The following is a 26,832-nucleotide window of genomic DNA, read 5'->3' on the forward strand; positions in this document are numbered from 1 at the left end:
CGGCTATTCTGCCATGGAAACCCATTCCATGAAGCTCCAACCACAGTTTTGGTACTTACATTAATGCCAGAGGGAGCTCAGAACTCTTTAGCAGTGTTAGCGACTTACACCATGCAGTTTGTGACCCTGCTCTGTGATTTTATGTGGTCTACCACTCCATGGCTTAGTTGCTGTTGTTCCTTAAAGCTTCCAATTTCTAGTAATATCCCTTACAGTTGACTGTGGATTATCTAGCAGAGAAAAAAATCTCACCAATAGTTTGATTGTAACGTTGCCATCCATTACTGTAACATACTTGAAGTGACTGAGCTCCTCTTCAGAACAACCCATTTTGTGTCACAAATGTTTGCATCTGGAGACTGCATGGCTAGGTGCTTGATTTTATACACTTTTGGAAACAGGCCTGATTGACACACCTGAATTTAATAATTATTATTTGTGTGGCCAAACACTTTTGTCCATATAGTATAGTTCAGTAAGTGGTTGCAAGTTAGTCCTCTTCCATAAACGAGGTAAATATTTCCATATCCTGACTCTGCACATTCAGGTGGCCTGTGCTCTAACACTGTTCTGCATATCCAACAGTTTTAATGAATTCCATCAATAGGTAATTAGCCTATTACAACCTTTGGGTTGTACCCCATCCTTTAAACAAATCACCCTCACTACAATAAAGAACCCAAAGATCCCTTTGCAAATGGCTTCTTTTCTGATATGCTGGGAGACAGTCTGTGATTACATTTAGTCCCAGGCTCTTTCATTTGACCAGCGTATCATTTCTTCCCTGGCATACTTCAAAGTCCGGACACTTCAAAGTAGAATGACTGACTGCCACTCGGACTCTGAGGACGGCTCTTTTGATCATCTTCTGAAAACTCCCCGAACGCAATCAGGCAAACCACCAGAGAGGAGGATTTGACAGCTATAAGATAAATGCAGTCATCCTCACAGCTATCTGATAAGCACAGCAGGCTCTAATCCATTAATATGAAAATGAGGGAGGACGGAGAGTGGCTGGGTGGGGGCCTTCGCAGCAACAGTTAAATGCTGTGGAATGAGTTTTCAAAGGGAGGATTCAGTATTCAAAGAGCTAGATGATATGAGTCTGCTCTTTCTATCAGCCACCTAAATAAATTATATTGATAATAATAATGGATATTTCTTGCTAATGCACCTCAAATTATATTCTAAAAACTGCCGAAGACAATCAGAGCTATCCACAAAGATGAGAGCTGTCACATTTGTACTAGAAATCCTCTCTTCTGATCAGCATGTATTATTGTGCTGCTACACAGAATATTCTCCAGTAACTTATTAGCTTCTGCCTTTAGCAGGAAACTTAGCCTATGGGTTGGATGGTTGTTGTATGAAAAGTTGGAGAATGAAGCAGGAAGTAGAAGCATTTTAGGAGAGTTTATTTTAAGAAAATAGACATTTTTTTTCCAGAGTAGACATATTGTTTTGTATTTCTGCTGACTTTATTACCTAAAGTTACACCCTATTGAATCCCTGCTGTTGTTGTTTACAGTTAAGAGTCCAACTTTGAAACAGCCTGTGGTGCAGTGATGCTGAAAACACAGGCTACTCAAGACACTGTTTACTGAAAAACCTCTGCACAAGCTGGATAATATCTTTTCTCAATGTACAGCAATATTTTAAAGCTATTTCTTTGTGGTTGCATTAGTTATCCAGTCAATTAAATGCAAGACCACTTCACAAAATATGTCTTACTTCTTTATCGAGTGCTTTTTTGCTCTTTCAAATACAGCACCTATAAAAAGTAATGTCATATATATAAAATGTACAATAAGTGACTTCATACAAATTTGCCCCCTTCAATTCAGTATTTAGTAGATGCAGCTTTGGCTGCAATCAGCACTGAGTCTGTGGATAGATCTCAATCAGACTCGCACATCTGGACACTGCAATGCAACTCCATTCTTCTTTGTAAAACTGCTCGAGCTCTGTCATGTTGTACGGGGATCAGGTGTGAGCAACCCTTTTCAAGTCCAGACACAAATTCTCTATTAGAGACTGGGCTTTCACTCACCCAGACCAGAACATTCACCTTGCTGTCTTTAAGCCATTTCTGTGTAGCTTACGCTGTATGCTTCAGGTCATTGTCTTGCTGGAAAATAAATCTTCCCCCAAGCCATAGTTTTCTTACAGACTAAGTACAATTTTTCTCCAGAATTGTCCTATATATTTCTTTCTTTTTTTTTTCTTTGCTGCATTCATTTTACACTCTATCTTTACAAGCCTTCCAGAGCTGGCTGCTGAGAAGCATCCCCACAGCATGATGCTGGCACCACTGTGCTTTACATTGGGATGGTGTGTTTTTGGTGATGTGTAGTGTTTGTTGTCCAAAAAGCATCATTGTGGTCTTATTGGACCAAAGAACTTTCTTCTACTTGGCTATGGAGGCTAACTGATAGCACCGATCACATCTGGCACAAACAGTGCAGTTGAGCTCTATTTTGATATAGAAAATGGAGATAAAGATATCCTGAGGCTGTGTCAGATTAAACTCACATATAACTAAAGCACTGAGTGACAATAATAAGGACAAGAATTTATGTTAACTATTGGTATTATTCACCTAGAATGTTTTTTTTTATCGTTTATTCTTTCACTCCATCCGCTGTACATGCTCTCTCTGTCTCTCTCTGTCTGCAATTGTTCAGTCAATTAGATCTTGGTTAAATGAGTGCTTAACGACCAACTAATCAACTGATCGGCTGACAGACATCATTACTTTATGATGGTATAGTCTGCAGATTAATCTGGGCAGAGGCAATGAAAATTTGGTTATCAGTAAGTAGGCATCAGCCATGTGTTATTTAACCTTTTCCATGCTATTTCATCACAAATAATTTCATTTGTAAAGCTAAATATCCCCATTGTAAAGTGAGAGGTGTGTAATGCTAGTTCTAGTCTTGGAAACGTGTTACTCCCAGATCCCTCAGCATCCCTGTGCACCCAGTTTTGTCTGAACCGATTACTCCAGAGTTGATTGTGCCTTCTCTAGTCAATGCATGTGTTTCCACAGAATGCACTGTCGTCCATCTTGGCGCATACAAGAAGCTCCCATCTACAACGGACCCACTTCCTGCATGTGTAAAGCTGAACAAAGCATAACAACCTGTACCAGATGGCGGATGAAGTCCCATGCATAAGGTCAATTTCAAAGTAAAACACAGAGTACAGGCTGCTGATAGTGTATCCTACCAATTCATTCACATCAGAACAGGCATAGAATGAAAGGCAGGTCTTTCTTAGAAAGGCAAAGAAACATGTTGCTTGTATGTTATTTTATTTATTCTCAGTGATCTAGTGATGTTGTAAACTCACAAATCAAGCTGCTCTGCTGTGCTTCCCTTTGCGCTGCTCTATTGGTTCCAGTGGGGTAGGCTTTGTGCTGTCGGACGGAGCAAAGCCACATTGCCAGCACACACAGATGCAAACATGTTGCTTGTATGTTATTTTATTTATTCTCAGTGATCTAGTGATGTTGTAAACTCACAAATCAAGCTGCTCTGCTGTGCTTCCCTTTGCGCTGCTCTATTGGTTCCAGTGGGGTAGGCTTTGTGCTGTCGGACGGAGCAAAGCCACATTGCCAACAAAATCCAGCACACACAGATGCTGTGGGGTGTGCAGATTTAAGTTGTATCTTTCAGCTATCAAGAGCCGAAGTGAGACTGCTGGTCAGTTGGTGGAAATTACCTCAAGACTGATTGCCAGAAAAACAACTAATAAGCCACCATAAACTCTCATTTGAATGCACAGCATGAAATGGCAACAGCACCATAGCAGCTCATACAGTATATATCATACTGCATGTTCACTTGAATGTATTATTACATATCTCCATTCCCCCTCCACCTCCTGTCACGAATCCATCCAACCTCATCCATCTCTTACTCCATCCCCTTCCCCCTTTCCATCTGCAACGTAACTACCAGTTCTCTCTGACACCCTGCCTCTCACCTATTGATCCCATCCATGCTCCCTCATTTCCTCTCTCTATTCATCCATCCCTTTGTCCGTCCATCCATTTGTCCGTTCATTAGCATAGGTTTGTGCAAGGTGAAGTGAACTCACCTAATGGGGTTATATGTCTCCAGGAAATGGTTGGCTCAGGTTTCCCGCTGGCTGTGCAGATGAGCGACACGTTGCTGCCCTCGTTTACCGTGATGTCAGAGGATATGTCATATATCTTGGGAGGAACTAGAAAAAAAATATAGAAAATACATAAACAAGGTTAGCTTTTCAAATCTTTAACCTCTGGTCTGTTATAACACTTTTTAAATGAAATATTACACAGCAGAGTAAAGGAAGGCATGGTCGATATCTTGACAGTGGGGACTGGCCTCTGTTCCAGTTTTCAGAAAAGAGATAAAGTATGTTCTATTTTTATATGACCCCTAGCTTTAGGTAAAATCATAGGAGGCACCTTAGATTCTGACTCCATGAATCAGTCTGGCTTTCAAAGTCTTGTTAAATGTTCTCAGTATGGGGGAGGATTTGAGCTCCCACTTTTAATCATTAGTTTCCAGCTGCTCTGATGACATTTCAGTGAACACTTAAACTGCTGCAATACTCAGAGAATGTTGGATAAGTTAATGTACAAGAAAGACAAGCTCTTGCAGATAAATACCCTCCTAATAACAATTCATTTTGTTTATGGAAGGCAGATGAAACAGTCAAATTTAACTGGCATTTAGAATTAAATTGTTACAGCATTTGTTATAAAAAGCAATATAGTGGTTTAATGAAACCACAATAAAAACTCATACCATTTTAACAAGAGGATTAACATGCTGTTTGGACCAGCAAGCTAGCTGTTGAGCAGCCTCAGTTAGACAGTTTTAGTGCCTCTTTAAGTGAAATATTATCTTGTGGGCTGTCAAAATAGCGTGTTACTTTTGATTAATTCATCACAGACACGTTAATGCATTTCAGAAATTAACCTCATTGTAACATTACATATCACTGATGATAGTACTGTACAGTGTTAATTTGCTTAAAACTAGGGATGGGGATTGTTCATTTTTATTGATACTGATACCCTTATGGATACTCCTTAACGATTCAAGTCCTTATCGATACCACTATCCATACTGTTCTGTTATTTGTCAGAAAAAAAACTAGATGACAATTTTAAAACATAACTTACTTTGCTTTTTATTGCTCAACAATTGACAGTTTCTGAATCTGAACAGAAAGAAACATTTCTAGCCTTAGTAAACACAGCTGATGTGACAGGAACCCTTTCACATACAGTTTAACTGAGAGAAGGGGGCATTTACAGGTACATCTCAAAAAATTAGAATATCATGAAAAAGTACAATTTTTTTTGGTCATTATTTCAGAAAGTGAATCCCATATATTATATAGACTTGTTACACATAGAGTTGATGATTATGACTTATAGATCAGAAAACCCAAAATTCAGTGTCTCAGAAAAGTATAATATTACATAAGATCAATAAAAAAGGATGTTTTAAACAGAAATGTCAGGCCTCTGAAAAGTATGTTCATTTATATGCACTTAATATTCGGTTGGGCCTCCTTTTGCATGAATTACTGCATCAATGTGGCGTGCCATGGAGGCGATCACCCTGTGGCACTGCCCTGGTGTAATGGAAGTCCAGGTTGCTTTGATAGCGGCATTCAAGTCATCTGCATTGTTGGGTCTGGTGTCTCTCATCTTCCTCTTGATCTTTCTTCAGTCTGAAGATTGTCAAAGGTACTACACCTTGGTCTAATATGACGCATGATGCTGATATGCCTGGCCATGGAGGTTGTGTGTCCCACTTTGCAAGAAATCATTTTGCCACACAAACTGCATTTCACTTCCTCCTTTTCTTTCTATTTAATAAAATGCAGCCAAACACCAGACCTCTTTGCATGTTCAGCCATCCTCATGACATGAGTGAGTGACTGTAGCAGAGTGTTTCCTTTGCACTGTTTAATAACAGTTTGCCTGCGATTCAAACTTATTTAAAAAAAACTTTACTGAACAAACACTTGTGCACCGTTGTTTTGGTTTAAATGATATGACTTCACTCGAAGTACAACGGTATGTTACAGGGGGCGTGAGACTCAATAGGAGTATCGATAAGCTCAAACGTTATTGATTTCCAGGTTTTTTAAAAACCAGAACCAGGTCCTTATGGACCCGGGTTTCGATCCCCATCCCTACTTGAAACCATTTTTATAAAGGCTTTAATTTTCTAATAATCTAAGCTAAAGAAAAACACCACCTGCAATCACTGAAAGTATCTGTCCCTGACCTCTTCTCTGCCTGTGCATCATTCAAGCAGGATCCACATACACTGTGAAAACAATCACAAACATACACAACTTTACACACAAAGATGTCTCAAGTTCAGGTGTACATCCAAACTGACTCACTGACAGTAACTAAAGAGAATTAGTTCCTGCAACTATTCAGTTTTCAGCTGATGTAGGCTGTCAACACTACCAACAAGAGACCTGTGGATGACAAGGGATGACCCACTATGTTCAGAAAAAGGCATGAGCAGGGATGAGGTGGTTAAACAATGCCACATTAACCATGGTTTAAAAAGTCACAGTCAATCAATAGGAGTGTAACAATCCACTGATGTATATCAATGCATTAACTGGTAGGTTAATTATCCAATCAGATCTATAGAAAGTCAAAACATTGATCTACACCATAACCTTAAAACTAAGTTTTAATTTCAAAAATCCTCCTGCATGCCTGTTGACAGTTTCAGTCCATCTGCGGTCCTCAGCAAGCTAGTGATAGCAGCATGAGCTGAGATAAAGGGGATATCCACTCCTCTCTTGGCTATACCAGAGCAGGCCTCTCGCCTTATGCCTACTAGGTCTACATTTCCAATCTGTATACACAACTTGTTATGAGATTTTTGATATAAACCGCTCTCCCCCTGTTATGGCTGAAGTAGCACGAGTGGTATCTGATACAGGTTCTGTGGATAAACAGAGGGGGACAAGTGCGCTGTTTCATGCATCCTTTGCTACACTGAAGTCTGCCATCTCATGTTAGAATTATAAACATGTGTAAATGTGTTCCAGAAATAAACATGAAATAGGAAAAAAGAGGCAAAAAGACTTAAATTACTTTGTCATGTTAACACAATTAAATTGTGCTACACCAGTGCTTCTCAAAGTGTGGGCAGGGAACCACTGGTGGGCCCTGGGGCCACGGGCGGTCGTTATCAATATATAAAAACCATGAAGATCATTATTAAAATTCAAAATTAAGTTTTATTGATCACAAAAAACTTAATTACATGTTAAAATATTTTAAGTCCAAGAATTGACTGAACACATCTTAAAACTTTATTTTTCTTGTGTAGAGAACAGGTGTCATGGTTTAACTGGTGGTGAATTAACTGGGGAAACTCCATGGAGTCCCAGCGTACATTTTCATTGATATAAGAAAAGAAAATAAAGGTGACTTTGCAGAGGCTTGTTTAAACAAAATAAACACTGCTGGCTCATTAGTTTGTACTACACAGGCACTTTCTTGTGGCTTTCTGAAAACTAGGAATTTCCTCTGAAATCCTCTGTTTATCAAATAAAACTAAAAAGGTAAATACTTTGAGTCTCATGTTATAGTTAAATGAAGGTTTTCATCATCCCCAGAAAATTTTCAGGTCTCAAATCAGGCCATAGCGCACTGAAGTTTTGAAGAGGCTTTGCTTCACTAAAAAGACATGAAAAGGAATATATTAAGAATACAGACATAAATACCAACAATAAATAAGGTCCTAAGCTTAAAAAGAAGGGAAAGCCAGCCTTAAATGCAGGATAACTAAGGCATCTACTGTGGGAATTAATCATTCAATTTTATTCTATAGCTAGACTCAGTTAAATGTTTCATGGGCAGTGATTAAACAGTCGACTGTAACAAGCTTTAATGTTTCCAGACAAAGCTTGGCACAGTCCCTCTGCCCCACCCACATATGTTTTTATTTGTGACTTTTTTCACAAGAACAAAAGCAGACCTTTTTAAATCACTCAGCACAGATTGAGATGTGGGCAGTAATTCATTGATCTGGAACCAATTTGGTGGCCACCAAACCACCCGCAAAAAAGCATGTCTTTTGTTCTGTTTTGTGAAAGAAAAGTTGCAATCTAGTTTCAATTGAGGGCAGCTCATCCACAGTCCCCGCTGGACATCACTTACGATCATAATTGACAAGTCTCTGCGCACTTCTTTTTCTGGTGTTAAAAGCTTTAGTATTTAGGCTGCTGAAAACAGATTCACACACATGCAGCCACCCACAAAGGCATTTAAACACTTTGGACTGAGCACACATGCAGGCACACGCATACACAGCTTATGAGACGCTATTTTAATCAGCAAGATTTGAATCTCTGAAGGAGCTTTTCCTGTAGTGGACTCTGCTGTACTGAAATGGCTTCTCAAGTCGGCAGGGGCCTTAAACTATTCTGCTGTCTGATCCCTCCTGACGCCTGCTGAAAAAAGTAACAAAAGAAAAGTGGATTCAACAATTTTCAGAGTTCCTCTTAAGACCCTCCAACACTTTTTTTTTGTAATCACATGGTTTCTTTTGTCACACGGCTCTGTCCAGTTTAGCTGCAGCCACCCTCATTTTCCCCTCCTCCCTCAGTTAAGAGCATTAAAAACATGCAGTCTGAATAATGACAGTATCAGGAATTGTTTAATTAGCTTCAGATTTAATAAGACTCACCTTGCTGCCCTTCTTAAGTATAACGCAAGTTGGAAAAGAAAAGTTTTTTCTGAACTTTCAGATGTACGCTGATAAGAAACTCTGCATCGATCATCCATCCTCAACATTAAGCCCATAAACCTCTGCTGGCTGAAATGACCTATCTGTATAATAAAAGCAAACAGCCTGCAGACAAATAAGATGGTGAATCATTAAAAGCATCAATATCCATATACAGTAACTGGATCCTTTATCGCTCAAGAAAAGCACATCCATAATTCACTAAGTGGACCTGTCCAACATACACGCAACCTATAAGGGACCAACCAAGGAAACACTGTTTTGCAGAGGGACAAGCATCTCTTTATGATCAACAGATCTGAATGAGATGAAAGTGGCAGACCTTGGGTGGGAGAGGACCGGAGGCGATGTTGAATCTAGGTTATTGCTTGTCAGACTCCTGTGTTTACTTGCTGTAGGACCCCACTGTTGACACATCTCCTCAGTGTCTGATAGCACAAAATTGAAAATGTTGGGGTTGTCTACTGATCCTATCTCTCCCTGGCAGGGACTGAAAGGGTTTTTCAAAGGTTTGGATGAAGAGTCCTCAGGTTTTTAAAGCTCACATCTACCATTGCTCAGTTGCATTACAGTATAACACAGTTTGCTTCAGCAGAAATGACAACTAGGACTGGAAACAGAAAAAAAGATCAATAACAGTCCAACTTAAGTTGATAAGAAGTGGCAACTTTTGTCTGAACTCAACAATTACTTATTCACCAGACAGAAAACTGATGCTTTGATCCATCTCTTTAGATGTTTTCTTAATAAGACACATCAAACCATGTGTGGCATGACTCTGCAAACCTGACAAGACCAGCTTTGGGCAAGACGCAAGACAATAGTTGTGATAGATTTCTGCTTTCCATAACTACAGTGTAGTTCAACTCAGAAATGATAAAGGTGTATTTTTACTTTAAGTACAGATGAAGAAATTCTAACAACAAAGAGCAGATATCTTAATTGAATCTTCTCTTCTCTGGAGAAAAAATGGATTCTTAGATGCAACACGATTTGGAGGTCTGAACTGATTTATAAATGCCCAATAATCAATAATCTAATGTTTAGATGCTGTTTTAAAGGTTGATACACAAAGGCGGAACTGTGACTGCACCGCATTTTCAAACGGACACTTCAAAGGGATCACATAACAAAGAAGCATAAGGATCAGGAAATCATACCAGCTCTGTATGGCTTAAAATCTACTGTTTGGGAGCACTATGGCTTCTATAACGTCGATGATCATAGTGTATTGAACAGGGGCCATGCTGTATGTAAGCTGTGTCATGCTAAAGTAAAATACTTCAGGAACACAAAAAATCTGGGAGGTCATATAACATGCTTCCACCTGTTGGAGGAGGGAAAATCGACTCAACCGCTGTTGCCAAAAATTGCCTCTTCTATTTAGAGAACAATAAAAAAGTCCTAACAAAGCTTCCACCCTCCTCAAAAAAAGGTGAAGCAAATCAACAAGTCCATTTGTGAAACAAATCTAACTGGTGTGCCAGGTTACAGCTGGCCAAAAACCTGTCAAAGAGGCATGCTGGAAAAATTTTAAAATAAAGGCAAAAAGCTTAAAGATGATGGTGTAGATTGATGTTTTGACTTTCAATAGATTTGATTGCATATGGGATCAACCAATTGATGCACTGATCCATTCCCATGGACCGTTACGCTCCTAAAAATGTTGATGGTTCACAGGGCTCGGAAGACATGCTTGGTTGCAGATTCAACTCGTGATTATTTAGTACCACTTCAATTTGTATTGCATGTATTGGATTTCTGTAATTTTGATTATTTGATATTTTTCTTCTCTTGAAAAAAGATAAATGTGAGACAGAGTGACTTATAATGAGTACTTTTTTCCAAAAGTAACACACACCAGTGAAGCAGTCTTTGCTTTTCTGCTGCAACATCCAGGTGATCTGTTCTCACAGTTCATTAAGTAAACTTATAAGCCAATTAGTTAGCTACCCTCCTTACTAATGGAAGTGGGACAGCTGTGACATTAACTGACGACTGGTTATCTATCTTCTTTTAGTTAGGACAGAACAACAGATAACTATTTTCCCCATTAATAACTTATTCCTTTATTGGCCAGCTCAGTCAGAGACTTTGATTGGAGATGACACAGAGTTTGAGCTCTATTAATAACCTGAAAGACTCAAGACTATTCAGAAAACACAGCTACGTCTACCATTATTCTCTTTTGGCTGCTCTCGGCTGTTTTTCTGTAAATGGATATCACGTCATCATCCAAATAAAAATAAATTGATTTTTGACACTGTCAAATAAAAAATAGAGAAATATTAGTGAATTGATTTTTCTCCCACCTCTAATGACTCAATACCAATTTACTGCACTCTGTTAAACAGAAGCATTAATCATCATGCAAGGAACAGCAAAATAGTGATAGAGGGACTTCAAACACAGCTAATGCATAAACAAAATAAAACCCTGCCATCTGTTGTTCCTCTCTTGTAAAAAAAAGAGGCAGGCTGATCATGCTCTTATATATAAGAGGGGGTCTTGTTGCTTAGTTACAGTGCTTACAATTGCAAGCAATGTTGCTGAAGAGCCATAGGTTGCAGACTTGATGCTAAGGGCTTAAGGGGGGGTTCTATTTGGTAAACAGAAATGTAGATCTATTTGAAATTCCAGCACCCCTGGGTATGGAAATGGAGCTACAAAGTGGCCTCAACATTTGAAGTGTTCTGTGAGTGTGTAACTTTATAATTTAGGTCTAAATGATGAAACTTGAGACTGTGGGATATCAGACTGACTTTTGATTGTTAGAGTGTCACACCTATTACTCATAAGAATCTAAGTCTATGTGGGTGTTCAGCTCAGTCTAAGAACTGCCAACCCTATTAAAAGATACTACAGTTAAAAGGACACACACTTAACCTTGTAGTTCTATAAAAGCAACAAAGGAGGATTTAACATGCCTCTACCACTTGACAGCATTAAAGCCATTTCAAATGCCAGTAATGATGAAGACTCAGAGAAAAAATAGCATACAGCAGTAAGCCTTTGGTCCCATCAGCTCCGATTATTTCCTCCATTATTGTGTTGCCAAAAGTGACACAAACATGCAAATAAAGAGAGAAAAACACACCAGATAAGGATAAAAGTGGCAGATTTCACAGGTGGCAGTAGCATTTCAAGGCTGTAGTAGAAATGTGACTTCCACGAATGAGGCACTAGCTAACATAGGTATATTTTGACCCTGATTTTAATCTGATATTTTATTTGAAATACTGGCAGACTGTAGTTTAGTACATTTAAGAAATAAGCTATTTGGTTATGGTCCACATTTATACGCTATAATGTAGATGCCTAAAGAGTGTGTTTAAGGCAACAAGCTTGCAATACAAGTAGAGCATGTCTGCTTAGGCTTGCTGCACTCTAGATGAGCAAGATTATAGCTCCCCAAAGTATGGTGGGGCATGGTCCAATATGAGGCTTGATGCAACTGATTATTTTGTCCCAATTATCCTGTAGTGTGTGGTGTCAACATGACTATTTTACTGTTGCTAACTGAGCTGTGGCCTCCATTATCCAAAATGTTTGATATTTGCAACTCTGAATAGGGATGCTTCAATGAAATACTCACAACAGCCAATGAAAGAGAGCAGACCCCCCACCCACACACCCACACACATATTTGTTTTTCTGCTGATGTCGCATTTGATCATGCAAGTTTCTGTGAGATCTCATGTTTGTGAAATCACCACTATGACGTCGCTGCTATAAACCGCAAGAAGTGGACTTGCCGTAGCAAAATTATTTAGTAGGAGCGTTCAGAGGACTATAATGTTAAAAACTGGTCGAAACTGTCCTTATGTCTGTGGTCTTCCATGTTTTCAAAATTTTTTTAAAATTGAAAATCACTTTGGGCCAAGTGCACCAGCTTGTCATATACCTGAGCATAACACTGCATCCGCCACACAGCTAGAAGTTACGACCGAATTAAAGTAACACCCTGTGGACTTAAGTTCTGTTTGAGTTATGCCAGGGTGTAACTATCACACCTAGGATGAAGCAGGTGTAACTTTAAAAAGTCAGACTTAACCAGTGTATTGATGTGAAATCACACAGGGGGGCTCTACAAAGAAATACTGACTTCTTATCTTTTGGTTTGTGTTATTTAAATCCAGCTGACAAAAGCTTGATAGAACTTGAGGGGAGCGTCTTACTTGGCAATACTCACCTCTCTGCAAACATCCACAAAAATGTGCATGGTAAGGCTGGTTGTAGCTTCAACTGTTCTGTGTTATATTTGGTTACATTTCTGTTATACATTGAAAGGTTAAGCCCAGAAGTTCGATGTAGCAAACTACGATGAAGGGGATAAGACTGACTTTATTTACGCCCAGCTGGTGCACTCTGCTCCTGATGTGTAGTCAGCCTTAAGTGATGCGATGAAGACTGTAAAGCTCTGAAAGTTCTGAAGTTCAAATCTTGGGTTTTGATTTAAAAAAAAAAAAAACAAAGAACAAAGATTTGTCTGTTTTGTTTCTAATAGAAATCAAAATCAAAATGTTACTTACAATTCAGGAGTTTTTGTATCACTATTGGCCAATCAGATTTCTCACTCATAAAGACCGGAAACTGCTAGCCTGACTTTAACAATTGCCAACATTTCCATCCAGTACTTCTTGAACTCAAATCAACACGCTGAATCCCATCATGCGACAAAACAAAATGGTTGCAGTGATAGACTAAACTTTTTCTTTGGCCTGAAGAAAGCAACCCGTGATGACTCATTAAAATAGCCTCAAGCCAAGAGATTGTCCGACACATAGAAGTGGGAATTGTCATTTTCACACTTCAGTTCCTTAACAGAGCAAACAAACTGAATTAAACATGTTAATGGGTGAGTGTAAAAGGTGCCGGTGCTTTGTGATTTACAAATGACTTTAATCTGCTCAGCAATTTCCCTTCTATTCTCTTATCTCCACATGTACACTTTCATCTCAACTCGTTTACATACAGAGGCTTGTTCCATTATGCCTCATCCTGTAGATCAATTTATTGTTTTTTTTTCTTTTGACAATATTCATCAGCAGTTTATTTTATAAAGATACTCAAAAATGTTACTATTGTCCTAAAATGTTTCACTCTGTGTGAAAGCCTATTGTTGAAGCTGTGTGTCATCCAGTGCAGAATAACATCTGCAGAAAGCAGCTGCAAAAAAAAAAAGTGAAAACAAAAAAAGGCAAAGGAAACTTTAGCTCAGTTACACCTTGTTCTATGCATTTCCCTTCTCTCTCTCACTCACTCTCCATCTCTCACTGTAGAGCACTGGTTCCCAACCTGGGGTCCAGGATCATGTCTATGGATACAAATAGGTGGGGAGGTAGGAAGCCACTACTTTAGCACAGTAGTTCTTAACTGTTCTAGCCTCAGGATCCACTGCCACTTTCTAAATAAGAAATTGTGACCCAGTTTTCCAGCATATAAATCCTGAGTATTTTTTTAGATATATGGACAAATTAACACATCATCATAGGACAATCAGCTTTAAAATTCTAGTATAAAAAAGGGTTAAGATTTTAATAAAACTATCAAAATGCACAAGATGTGTAGTCTGCTTAGGGCTTTTGTACACCATAGACTTTTTGCCACACTTAACAGCCCACTGAAAACAGATCTGATATCTACTTTTGGGTTGTGAGCCACCAGCTGAGAACCGGTTCTTAACCAAACTGTTTCTACAAGATCCCATCAAGTCAATCAGGACCACTTTGTCAAGAAACACATGATTTGCGACTATAAATATTTCTTTATTAGCAGTTATTAATAAGCACTTGTGGCTGTACTGAGATCCCCCTGCCCTTTCATGAGTCAATGCAAAAAACCCAGAGCAGAGCAGGCATCACTGATAACAGGATGACACTGATTAAGTCAAAAGCAGAATAGAGGAGGAGCTGGGGTGGAGGAGGACTGCAAGAGCAGCCTGCAGAGAGAGCGACAGAGCGTAGCCAGGCAAGAGCAGTTTAAATAAGGGAGCATGAGAGTGATTGGCCAATAGTGTGCTTAGAGCAAACCAACTGGCCGTCAGCTGATGAGTACTTGATCAGTTGGCAGCACTTGACTCCATGGCCTGCCTGAACCAACGCTATAACACTCAATTCACCCCTTGTTTACAATGGGTCAAAGAGCATTATGTCAGCATGGCAGTAGCCTATAGCTGGAGATAAAAAGGCTACTGTGCTGAATGTCTGCATAACAGTTTAGATGGAACATATGACCAGGACCAGGTGCCTGAAAAGATAAAGAAAATATTCATAACTAGAAAAGCACTCAGAGAGCGCAGACCTCCGCCATTAGCCCTATTTCCCAATAGTAGAATAATAGAATCCTTTAAAAAATTCCTAGATCCATTCCCATGTGCCCTCCACCACGGCATTCACCGATTACTCCCTCTCCAGTGGTGTGAAAACACAGTGAGGTCAAGCATTGGCTTCGCTACGGGTGGACTGTCATGGTGGAAGCACTGCCAACAGATGCACTGACAGTCTCACCCATGGTCTCACAGGACGACTGAAAGTCATGGCAGAGGGTGAATAATCCTCTATTCCTCCCAGCATTGTAAACATTCTTGCTACAGGTCACTATCTTTCTTTCTGTTATGCTCTGACTCGTCTCCTCGACCGGGCACGCGTCTTTCAAACTCTATAAACTCCAAAACTTTGAATAGAAACACACCCAAAATCCTGCTGGGATTGAAGTTAATTATGTCCGCCATCTCCTAGTGTAAAGTGGTAACAGCGCAGACCTCCAGTATTAGCCCTATCTCCCAATAGTACAGAATCCTTTAAAAAATTCCTGGATCCAGACGGTGATCCAGATCACTCCCAAAATCTAATCAGTTCTTTCTTATGCCATTTCTGACATTTCCTGAAAATTTAATCAAAATCTGTCCGTAACTTTTTGAGTTATGTTGCTAACAAACAAACTAACAAACCCACCCAATCACATAACCTCCTTGGAAGAGGTAACTAGTTAAATGGACTAGTGACTCTGACTACAGAGGGATCCAGATGAAAAAAGTTAAGGGCTAGAAAATATACTTAGGCAGCTGTACGCACACCCAAGTACAGTCTGTGTGCAAAAAATACTTTTATGTAAGGTTAAAAATCATCGCACCTAGGCTAGCCATGTTGTATAAGATTACTCAGTGTTATCCATGTTGAAAGGCTATGGGAAACATTTTTTTGTTTATTATCAACTACATTTGTTTCGAAGCATGCTTGACATTTTGTTTGAGCAAAAAAAAAGATGTGCGTGTTTTTCTTGGACAGCAAAGATAAAATACAAGCTCAAATGTTGGCCATACAGCAGCTAAGTTGCATTAGAGAATATCATCCATCATGTAATAACAGTAAGAGTTGACCCACAGCTTTTTAAGAGGCAGTTGACCTACAAGATGATGTAAGAGGATACAACGTCTAGGATCAAAGTAAGTACTCTACAGAAACTGACAGTCATTTGTGAGAATCTTTCTTTTTCAAAGAGCATGGTGCATTCCTGAAGACTTGTGGTGGTACAAGTTTATTTAATGTTTTGTCACTGTAGAAAGTCTAGTCAACCCTTTAGAGATGGTACGGCTCGTTTAAAGTGACTAAAAGCAGCTGCTTGTTAAGACTAGATAAGTGTTAGATAGTGGTCATGTCTGAGGGGCAAATTATCCACACGGATGTCCATCCCTGCTGTGAAAAGCTTTTTAGACATTGTGGGACTGCTCACTTGCAAATTTCTTATTTTACACATTACCTTGAAAGCCTTCCAAGTCCATTACTATCATTTTTTAGGCCGCTTCTTTCTGAGTGCCCTGCATTATCCTTTTTACACCTACTCCTCAACCTTTCACTCCTCCACCTCTTGCATCATCAGACAGACAGAGTCGTGATAAGCTGCTTCTTCAACAAAAGATCCCTGTAACCCATGCCACGATACCTACACATCGAGCTTGTTGTTTTGTTTACGTGCTAATTTAGTAACGGTGCTATGATTGTCATGTTGGCCCATTGCGCTCTAATTTCCCCTTCTCCAGCTCTGCAGGAGGTGCAGAGAGTGAACTGCCACAGCTGATCCTGGAGGTGTCATCTCCCTCCTGGCAGACACCTCGGGTGAATAAATCAGCCTCTAATGACGCCACCTTGAATTACGGAAATGCTTACAGCTGCACTATTAAAATGCAAGGGGGTTTTCTTTCTGGAGTGGCAAAGTGGGATACACAAGGCCAGGATTTTCTACAACATCCTGACAGGCCTCCCCAGGATGACTTCTGCTACCAAATTGCAGGACCCCATTACTGCCATCCAGCTCTCCAATTAGAGCTCAGAGGGGAAGCCAGGCCACTTGTTGTAATGGTTGGGAGGATGGGTGCCGCAGAGGTAGAGAAGTCAGTGAAAGCTAAGAGTTAGGGAGGGAGAAAAAGAGAGAAAATCCACCTTAATTTGCTGGAACTCGTTCTTCAGTTCTTCAGTTCTCCCCTGTTATCCTACATGATGCATCACAAAAATCAACAAAGGTGCTCAAACTGCTGTGTATTTCCTGTCTAAACATAATGAAATTACAGTCTTATTAAAACGCAGATGCTAACTGATCTAAAGACAGATTTTCCTTTAATCTCTAAGCAACAACATGCCAGTCTTTGAAGCTGGATTAGGAGCAGATATGAGTTCTACTTTCAAGCTTTGCTAGATGCAGCCAGGAGAAGAGAATAGCTCCTCAAATAGCCTTGATAGCTTCTCCGTGAGATGACATTGATACAAATGGATAATAATATACCTGTAACATATACCTGTGTTTGCTGAGTGTAATATACACCTCAGTAATGAGACAGTAGGCTACCCACACAGCTATTCCTTGAGGTTTTCAAATCCCTTTCCTCACTGCAGGCGGCAGAAAAAAGAACTGACTTGCAGTCCGTTAATTAGGTGTCAGACACGGGAACTAAACATAAACAGTGACAGCTTATATTACTCAAAGGGATTACCTCCATTTGCAGTGTCGTAAAGCAGCCACAGACAGTTTGTAGTGCTTAATTTTGGGGAAAGTTCATCCGAGTAGAAAGAGAAATCTGTCAGAAATACTTCAACATAACATTAGCAGTCAGAAAAATTCGACACGTCATCCATTTGTATTTTGTTGCGGTTAAGATTTGTGATTCTGTCTATCACAGCTTTGAATAGTCCTTTGGCCAACACAGTTGACTTAACATGTATTACAAAAAGATATGCAAGAGAAATGAGCAGCAGTGACAGGAAAAGGTTGAATTTTAGGCTATGAATGTGCTGCTGGTACATTAGTCCCTATTATCCAACCATTGTCGAGAAGAAAACTAGTTTAACAACCCATTTATGCAGTTGCTAAGAGAATTCTGACATGCACCAAAATTCTTAAATGGAATTTGTTCTTTGCCAAAAAAAAAAAAAAAAGAAAAAAAAAAAAAAACTTTTAGCCAGTAAAGTGCTCATATGCCTGAACAAAAGTGTTTGGAATTCTTTTTTCCCAAATTTTGCCTGTTTCATTCGTTTTTAACTGACTTATTGTATCTAGAAACATATAACCACAACCTGCTGATTTCTTCCTCTGTGCACAGTCTCCAACTTCTCTGACACACTTGATGTGCTGTTAGCGTTAGCAGCGTTACCTCTCAGCATCTATAATGTTAACATGACTGTGTCGGACATACTGACATACTTCCTAAAGCTATGGAGCTATGAGACGCTTATCCCCTCACATTTTCACATAAAGAAAAGTGCTAAGATGCAATGTGAGTTGTACAATCCCAAGGTAAAAGAAAGAATGACACAGCTTGATTAGCATGCCAAATGATAGTGAGGTACTTTAGGAGTAAGCATAAGCAACATCATGTGCCCAGAGGGTTGAACCACAGTCAACAACTGCTGACAATAATGTTAGACAATAACAACATGCCTCATCTCTATCACTTCAAAAACCTGCACTACAGCATCATCAGCAGTAAAGGATGAAGACTTATGTACTTTTTCCAATGGAGAGTTTCTGGCTTAAGCTTACAGATATATTCATACTAAAATATCTTGGAATTGAAAGACATATACATGCTACCTCTAATTAAGGTTTCCCTCTGTTGTAATCAGATGATATAGAAGCTCCAAACATAGGCATAAAGCTGTTATCAAAAACACTTAAAATGCTTTTTAATGTCAAATGATCATTTACAGATCCTTTGTCTGCCCGCTGCAAATCCTTTGTTGTGAGTCAGGATTTGGTTTGAATTAAATATTGATTCTGGATCAAATCCCCAAAATCTGAATCCAATCAAACTTTGAGAAACAGAAAGATTAACTGCCCAACATGGATACATTATTTGAATGTGGTTAACTTTCTTCTTTCTTGGTATTACAATGTTTAATCCAAATTGCAAAATGCTACATTATTAATGTAAACTAGGTACCCAGGTAAAAAAAATGTGTAATATAATATGTAACAACACAATCTCAACTCGACATAATGATGCAGGATGCTTATGTTAAAGTGGCGAGTGCCTCTGCTGTCCTCTGTCAGAGCATCAACTCCAATGGCCTGTTTAATCCACCAGTTGGCAAATATGTAGTATTTAGTCCATTCATCATTTCATTCAAACATACATGTTAGTGTTAGTGTCTGTTACAGGCAGTAGGAAGATGAAGATGTTTGAAAGACTGGGCTGCTGTCTTTTTTCCACTTGTTGTCTGTCATATGCTCATAAACAGAAGGAAAGAATAAGTGCTCCTGTCTGTTATGAATTAGTACAAAAACAATGATGTGACGTTATATTGTGGGCTTTATAATATGATAAAGTTATCATGACATAGTCGTTGAAAGTTGCACGCTAACCGTCTCTGAGTCAGTTGTTATTTTAGTCTAAAATAACGAGGTTTACAGTGATTAATTACACTTCATAAAGCTTGTTATGTTATGTTGTTTTGCATCATTTGGACTATCAGAAGGGTGCAATGAAGAACCAGTCACAGATTAAACTGATCTTCAGTTAAAGTGAAGATGTCTATCATTATTTATCTTTTTGTACCTGAACGAACAGTTGATTGGACGGTGTACTTTTGGCAGGCCAAGATTTTCATTGGTTGACTACAGCAGAGGTTCCCAAAACCCCCAAAATAAGAATGGCAGACACTGGAAACTCCTAAAGTTGCACACAGCTGTGCACGTTTAAGAATAGTAGTGTGCACACTTACATTTTTAGGACTTTTATTTACATTACTTTGATTTTATTATCAATCTCACCAATGACTACAGTTTATTTTTAATCAAACACATTCTATGCATATACAATACGTGTAAAAAATACAATTTTAAATCATCAAAAAATGTCCTTTGTATATTTTGGAAAGCATCAAAGCACCCACTTCTCAGTGTCTCATGACCCACCCAGGGGGTCCTGACCCCCACTTTGGGAACCACAGGACTACAGGCCTACATGTGTCATTATTTTGCATATTGTTGTCAGTTGTTTTCATTATGTTTCTGCTTGAATCTTTGAAACTGGTCATGTGACAGGTTTACTGCAGCTGCACAGCAACAGGTGGAAAATCAGATGATCTCCTTCTGTGTCATCCATCTTTGAGAAATCTGATTCTAGATTTGTCTGTTAAAGATTTGGTACTTTCCATACAACTGAAAATAAAATTAGGTGGTATTGTATCATTTACAAATGTGGTATTGATAAGAATACTTCATTTTTTTAACAACCCCATTCACAATAATATAACAATTATCATATAATAATAATAATCTACCTTTACAAAAAATATTTAGAAGACTCGTCTCTCACAGAACAAAACAGAACAAACATAATATCAAATCATGTTACAAGTTTTATTCCTACAATCCTTGTCAATACACAAGTGTTTGATCAGCAAGGCTAACAAATCAAGAGGAGGAAGGTCAAAGGCAGCGGTCAAAAATACAGACCTCTGTCATCCACCAAGAAACTCAAGAAGAAGAAATACGGGAACTGCATGTTCACAGGCCCTGTGGTCTGATGCCCTTATATGGGCATTCAAGTGGTGTTTTTTTTATTCTAATTGGGAACAACATGAACAAGCTAGGACACAGCATTCATCTTTTTTAAAGAACTCTGGTGCACACAGTTCTGCAAGAACTGCGTCAGCCCAAGATTTTTCCTCTTAAGGACAATTTTAAGAAAAAACTTTGGAAGATACTGATCAGTGAGGCCCATTGAGAGTACAGTTTGTACATGCCTGTTCTGTGTACTTTTAAACAATTAACATCCGGCCCACAATTCCAAGCACATTAACTTTGAAAGTCACAGTAGCTATGCCTCTAATATCACCTGCTGCCCTCTCGCAGTATTATTAAACATATCAATCTCAATCATTCACAACAGAAATGCACACACATACACACAGGGAGAGTCATATGCCAATAATAAAAAGCAATAAAAATGTTCTGGGATGTTTTCTTTTTCTTTCCATTTATTTGAGCCCAGCAGCAATAGAGGTGGACTAAGTGCTGGCATCACAGGGGCCAAGACATAAAACCTCATCAGACCTTATTGCTTGTCTGTTTTTGGCATCCCCTCATATTCTAAGCTCTCCTTGTGGCAAAGATGTTGAAGAGGTTAATAAAGAATCGAGATGTGGGGAGTTGCAGCAGAAAGCAAACGGCTAAAGACACAAATAGATTCCCGGCGAGTGCACATTAGCTGATGAACATTATAGCATAATGGTATCATTACGTATGATGAATCCAGTGATTTACCCTATTAATGTACTGCAGGAATCCGCCTGAGGGTCCAACGGTAGTGTGAAAACAGTGCAGGATGATGAAACAGCGTATGAGCGCAGAGGCACAAGCTTCCACTGCAACAGATCACAGATTGGTGTTTCTGATTCAAAAATGTGTAGAATTAGTGCAAATTGCTATCTTTGACATGGGAGTCCTTTTTTTCCCAAGGTGTGACCTAGTTGTTATTTCTGTTGCAGTGAGTTAATAAGACTCTACGCCCCACTGTATCACTGTAATGCACCTGGCATAAAGTCTTACAGTAAATTCCATGCCCATTACTTCAGATGTAACCCTGAAGTTATATTCTTCTTTCAATTTATTTCAGTGGCCCACTTCTGCTTCAAGGCAATATTCTAGGCTCTGACTGAAACAGAAATGACCTCAATACTGTAGTAACAATAATGCACTGGTGAGATGATGATAGCCTTGGAGAACAAGGAAAAAAAAAGACAATTCTTCCTCAAGCATCCAAAAGGTCTCCATAATGTACAGATGTTGTTAGAGTCTTTTGTGAACTTGTTTCTGTCTTGTTGTGCTGAACCTTCAGTTGACAAGAAATGCTATGTGGAGGGGGTTTCCTGTAGAAGGTAAAGTTAGTCTTTAAAAAAATTTAAAACTAATTTTATTTTCTGTAGTTAATAGGCCTTTTACAAGATGCAAACCTTGTTTCTTCAAATAGAATTATCTTTTTTGGTAAATAGGTACATTAATTGGCTGTACTATTTGGAAAGTAATGTCAGACTTTATAGCTAAGCCATTATGTACACAAATGTCAGGATGCCTGAGCATGAAGTAGAAGGAACTGAAACAACTTTGAGGGAAACATGATCAAATAATTGCACAAAGACATTAAAAAAAGGTGAAAAATTGGAGAAAATGGATTTAAAGTGGTGAAAATTGGCAGAAAAAGTGGCAAAAAGTGGTTACAGAGTGAAAAAAATGTTAAAATGCTAAAAAAAAAAAAAATAGGTTCAAAGAAAACAAAGTGGCTTAAGACAGGCAACAACTGGAAGAAAAATAGTGGGTACAGTATCTGCTGTTTTCTGAGTAGGTGTACAAGTACTTAGACTTTATATCAGCCCCATTATCCAATACTGTTATCGGTATCTGTGCACACCGAGTTAAATAGAAGTAAGAATATGTTAAAAGAGGCAAAAATAGGTGAGAAGTGGCAAAAATGGGTTAAAAGAGGCAAAAAAATTGTCAAATATGGCACAAATGGGGCAAAATTGGGTGGAATCGGTGAAAAAAAAAGGGGTTAAAAAGTGGCATGAATAAGTAATTTGATTATCAGAACCCAATAATAGCTTTATACACTTTAGCTCTATAAATGAGGTATTTGTTAGCCAGGATGCTGGCACTCCTGCTGCTGACCCAGCACACTTGCATTGATACCATCAATAAATCACTACTGGGGAGCACCCAGTCTCTGGGTTCCTCTAGGGCCCCTCCAGCTCTGTGGACAGGCCTGCTTATACTGAAGGAAAGTGAGTAGATCAGGCAGATGAAAAAAGATCAAAATGTCTCACTACTGAATCAGAGGCAAACTCCGAGCCCCATTTTTGTTCAACTTGTAATTAACCATTAGTTTATGATAATAATCCTGTCATGACCTAATGGTGCAAAAATAACATGCTTCCGCAAATGTCACAACCAATACATATGATGAGTAATTGCCAGAGAGGTTAACGATGCAGAAAGCGTGATTATGGAGAGCTTGTTGGCAATTTCATGCACTTCTGGGGAATTCATGAATTAAGGGAAATCAATTGATGAAAATGAACTTTTCGAAATACCTTGTGAGAGGCAATTAATCTTCAATGGGAGAGCTGCACTGGGCATGTAATTCAAAGATAAGCTATCACCCTCTTATTGAAAATAGTTTCTAATTTATTCATGCTAATCAGTGTTTTTCAGCTGCAGCATCTTGCATATGATAAACAAAATTCCTCTGCATGGGCCACTCTGCTTCCTCTTGAAAGAACGATCACTGCTTTTCAATTAGCTGTGAGGCTACAAAGTGTCTTTGATAGGCACAGCCACGCACAAGCCTCATTCACATAGCTTATTGAGAAAAAGAGACTGTCGCTGGATAGGCTGCTTCCCGACGTCGGAATATCAGCCGCTGACCAAACAACTGTTGCTCTGGGTGATCTCTGCTCATCTCAGCTCTCAGCTTTGTGTGTGTGGAGAGTGTTTGCATGAGTCTGCGAGAGTGAGTGTGTGAGAAATAGATGATCTGATGTGAGCACACAAAGCTCCGTCTCCATCTGTCACTGGGCCTTGATGCAGCGCTAAAGGTCAAAGTTCAAACTTCAGAACCCGGGTCGTGATTAATGTAGAGAGAGCAGTTGGCAGCTAGCAGACACACGCTACACCCAGTCACAGCGAAAGAGCTTGGCTCAGCGGGTGATCGGATCTGCTCTTTAACAGCTCTTTGCTCATCAGTTTGTTGTCCTCTGAATATCTGCACGGTCAGGACAGACAAAAGGCTCCCGGTGCCATTCTTACTGCCATCAAGTTCACATTTCAGCCTTTCCTTTTAAAATCTGGGGTGAAATGAAGATCTGAAAACATTGTTGACACTGGGGTGGGAACTGCAGGGCAACCTATGATTTAATAGGATAGGTTTAAACAATTTAACACAGTATGACCCACAATAATGATTATGTTCTAATAATGCATTTCTGGAATAATTGATATACTGTCAGAAAATCATATAAAGAAACACCAAAGTACCTCACTAACCTAAGAATGTAAAATGCTCTGAAAGGTGTCTATTTAGAGCAATTTGGTGTCAGCTTCACCTCCGATCACCTTTTTCTGATACTATCCCATGACGATCTGCTTCTCTTATCCTGCTGTTAACTTTTTCCCTCACCCATAAATTTCTGTTCACATTCCTTGTATTCATGCCCTTAGCAACCACGAGGAGTCATCAAGTGGTGAGTCAAACTGCTGCAGCAAGCTATTCAGAGCAAATTTCTATTTCCTAAAATATCAGTATTTGACAACAGCAAAAACTATATACAGTGCCTCTAAAAAGTATTCCCCACTATTTCTGATTTTAAATCAATCATGATTTGGCCTTTCTGACAAAAAAAAAAAAAAAAAAACTCTTGGATGTCAAAGCAAAAAACAGATTTCTACAAACTAACTTCAATTAAAATGGAAAACAAAATAAGGAACTGCATATATATTCTCCCCTTGTAAATGGCCTGATCTAACAGAAGACCAGCAAATAGGCGCTAGTAGTCTCACAACCAGTGAAATGGGGACCACTTGAGTGCTGTGAATGTGTCTCTAGTGATTCTAGTATACACCTGTGTCTGTAAGGTCCAGTCACTGGTTAGATAGTATTCCTGGCTACCATTAGCTACATTATGAAGAAAGAACACTCCAAGTGGAAAAGGTTATTGAAAAGTATAAGTCAGGGGATAGATAAAAAAAATCTCCAAGGCACTGAACATCCTCCAGAGTTCAGTTAAATCCATCATCAAGAAGTGGAAAGAATTTTGCATGTGTGTAAATCTGCCTAGACCAGGGGCCTCATTTATAAAGCTTGCTTACGCACAAAACGGGGCTTGAAAGTGGCGCACGCCACTTTCCACACAAAGGTCGTGATTTATAAGAATAAACTTGGCAGGAGAATGTGCGCACCAGTACGTCAACTTTGATCCTTGCACACAAACATTTTGGAGACAGGGGAAACTGGCAGTGCATATGGTGAGGTGGTGAATTGAAGCCAGTTTCATCTCATACATTGAATGTCATCACATATCAGACTTATAGACCCGCGTAATCATAAACACCCAAGTCTGCAGTGTTATAGACGTGTTCCTTTCGTGAGCCATTAGGCCTACTACTGTATGCATAATGTTCATATATCATACTTTCATCTTCAAATGATATAGAACGGTGGATAGCACTGATTGATTAGTATTTATTGTGACAAGGTGTGTAACAATAAGTGTAATTCCTGAGTAAGCATATAAATAGTGCGGTGACACTTGTGCATAATGCTGCACAATGGATGCGCTGGCATTGCTGGAAGACCACGCAAATGGCAGGATCAGGATGGAGAGAGTCTTTAGGGACGGCGAAGATTTCCTGGCCCATGATGATTACTGGCTAATAAGCCGATTTAGATTCCCTCGAGCAGTGCTCTTGGTTCTATGTGCTGAACTGGGCCCAGTGTTAGACAGAAACACCCGCTGGAACCGTACAATCCCGGTGCATATACAGGTGCTGACCACTCTGGGGTTTCTGGCAACTGGCTCCTTCCAGCTGGATTTAGCCGACAGGAATGTGTTTGATATGATTGACAATATATAGTTTTACATTTTCTGTCTAAAGCCCCTTTTGGGTATGATATAATACAGTTAAATTCTGTCCTTAGGTCTGGGACATCGCAGCCATCCCTCAGCACAATAATGCCAGCCGTTTTGGATGGCATTATAAACATGACCAGTCGATACATCAGGTTTCCTTACACTGTGGGTGAACAGGCCAACATTAAAAGGCAATTTGCAGCAATGTCCGGTTTCCCAAATGTAATCAGCGCAATTGACTGCAGTTACGTTGCAATAAGGGCTCCGAGTGAAAACGAATTTGTCTATGTGAACTGAAAAAATGTGCATACAATCAATGCACAAACTATTTGTACCTCAAAGATGGTTTTGACAAATTTAGTGGCACGGTGACCTGGGTCAACACATGAGTCATTCATCCTGACGCACAGCAGTGCAACAGGCTGCAGGCAGGCGCTGAATGTGATGGCGGGCTCCTGGATAAGTACATAAACACCATTTTAGAAATTCTAACCATTAAAGCCTGATTTATAATTACTCTTCTGTTATATCTTTCAGGTGACAGTGGCTACCCCCTAAAGCTCCTCACCCCTTTTGCCAGCCCACAGAGCGCAGAGGAGGTGCGCTTTAATGTGGCCCAGTCTCGTGCGTGCTCCATTGTGGAGCGAGCCATCGGCCTCCTCAAAAATCGGTAGAGGTGTTTAGGTGCCTCGGGGGGGGCAGACTGCTCTATCACTCTACAAAGGTGTGTAAAATCATTAGGGCTTGCCATTCCCCTTCCGCCTGGCCTCCCTCCCCTACACAATGAGGACCCCGACCCACAACCACCTCCCCAACATGAGGAGTTTCAACAGGGAGCAAGGCTCCATGAGGGCCATGCAGCATTTGCAATAAGACAGCAAGTAAGTTTCATTTTTTAACAAGATCTTTAATAGAGCTGG

General features: G+C 39.5%; 1 protein-coding gene across 2 annotated transcripts in view; it reads right to left on the minus strand.

Moving 5' to 3' along the window:
* The window catches only part of negr1 (neuronal growth regulator 1), a 238,307-nt gene that overhangs the window by 106,951 nt on the left and 104,524 nt on the right, over positions 1 to 26,832 (minus strand). For both annotated transcript variants that reach the window (XM_041791271.1, XM_041791272.1), the window contains exon 3: positions 4,102 to 4,227. In XM_041791271.1, the coding sequence (XP_041647205.1) occupies positions 4,102 to 4,227 (126 nt within the window). The remainder of the gene's footprint in view (positions 1 to 4,101; positions 4,228 to 26,832) is intronic.

This window comes from Cheilinus undulatus, linkage group 7 (assembly GCF_018320785.1).
Source record: "Cheilinus undulatus linkage group 7, ASM1832078v1, whole genome shotgun sequence".
Taxonomy (NCBI): Eukaryota; Metazoa; Chordata; class Actinopteri; order Labriformes; family Labridae; genus Cheilinus; species Cheilinus undulatus.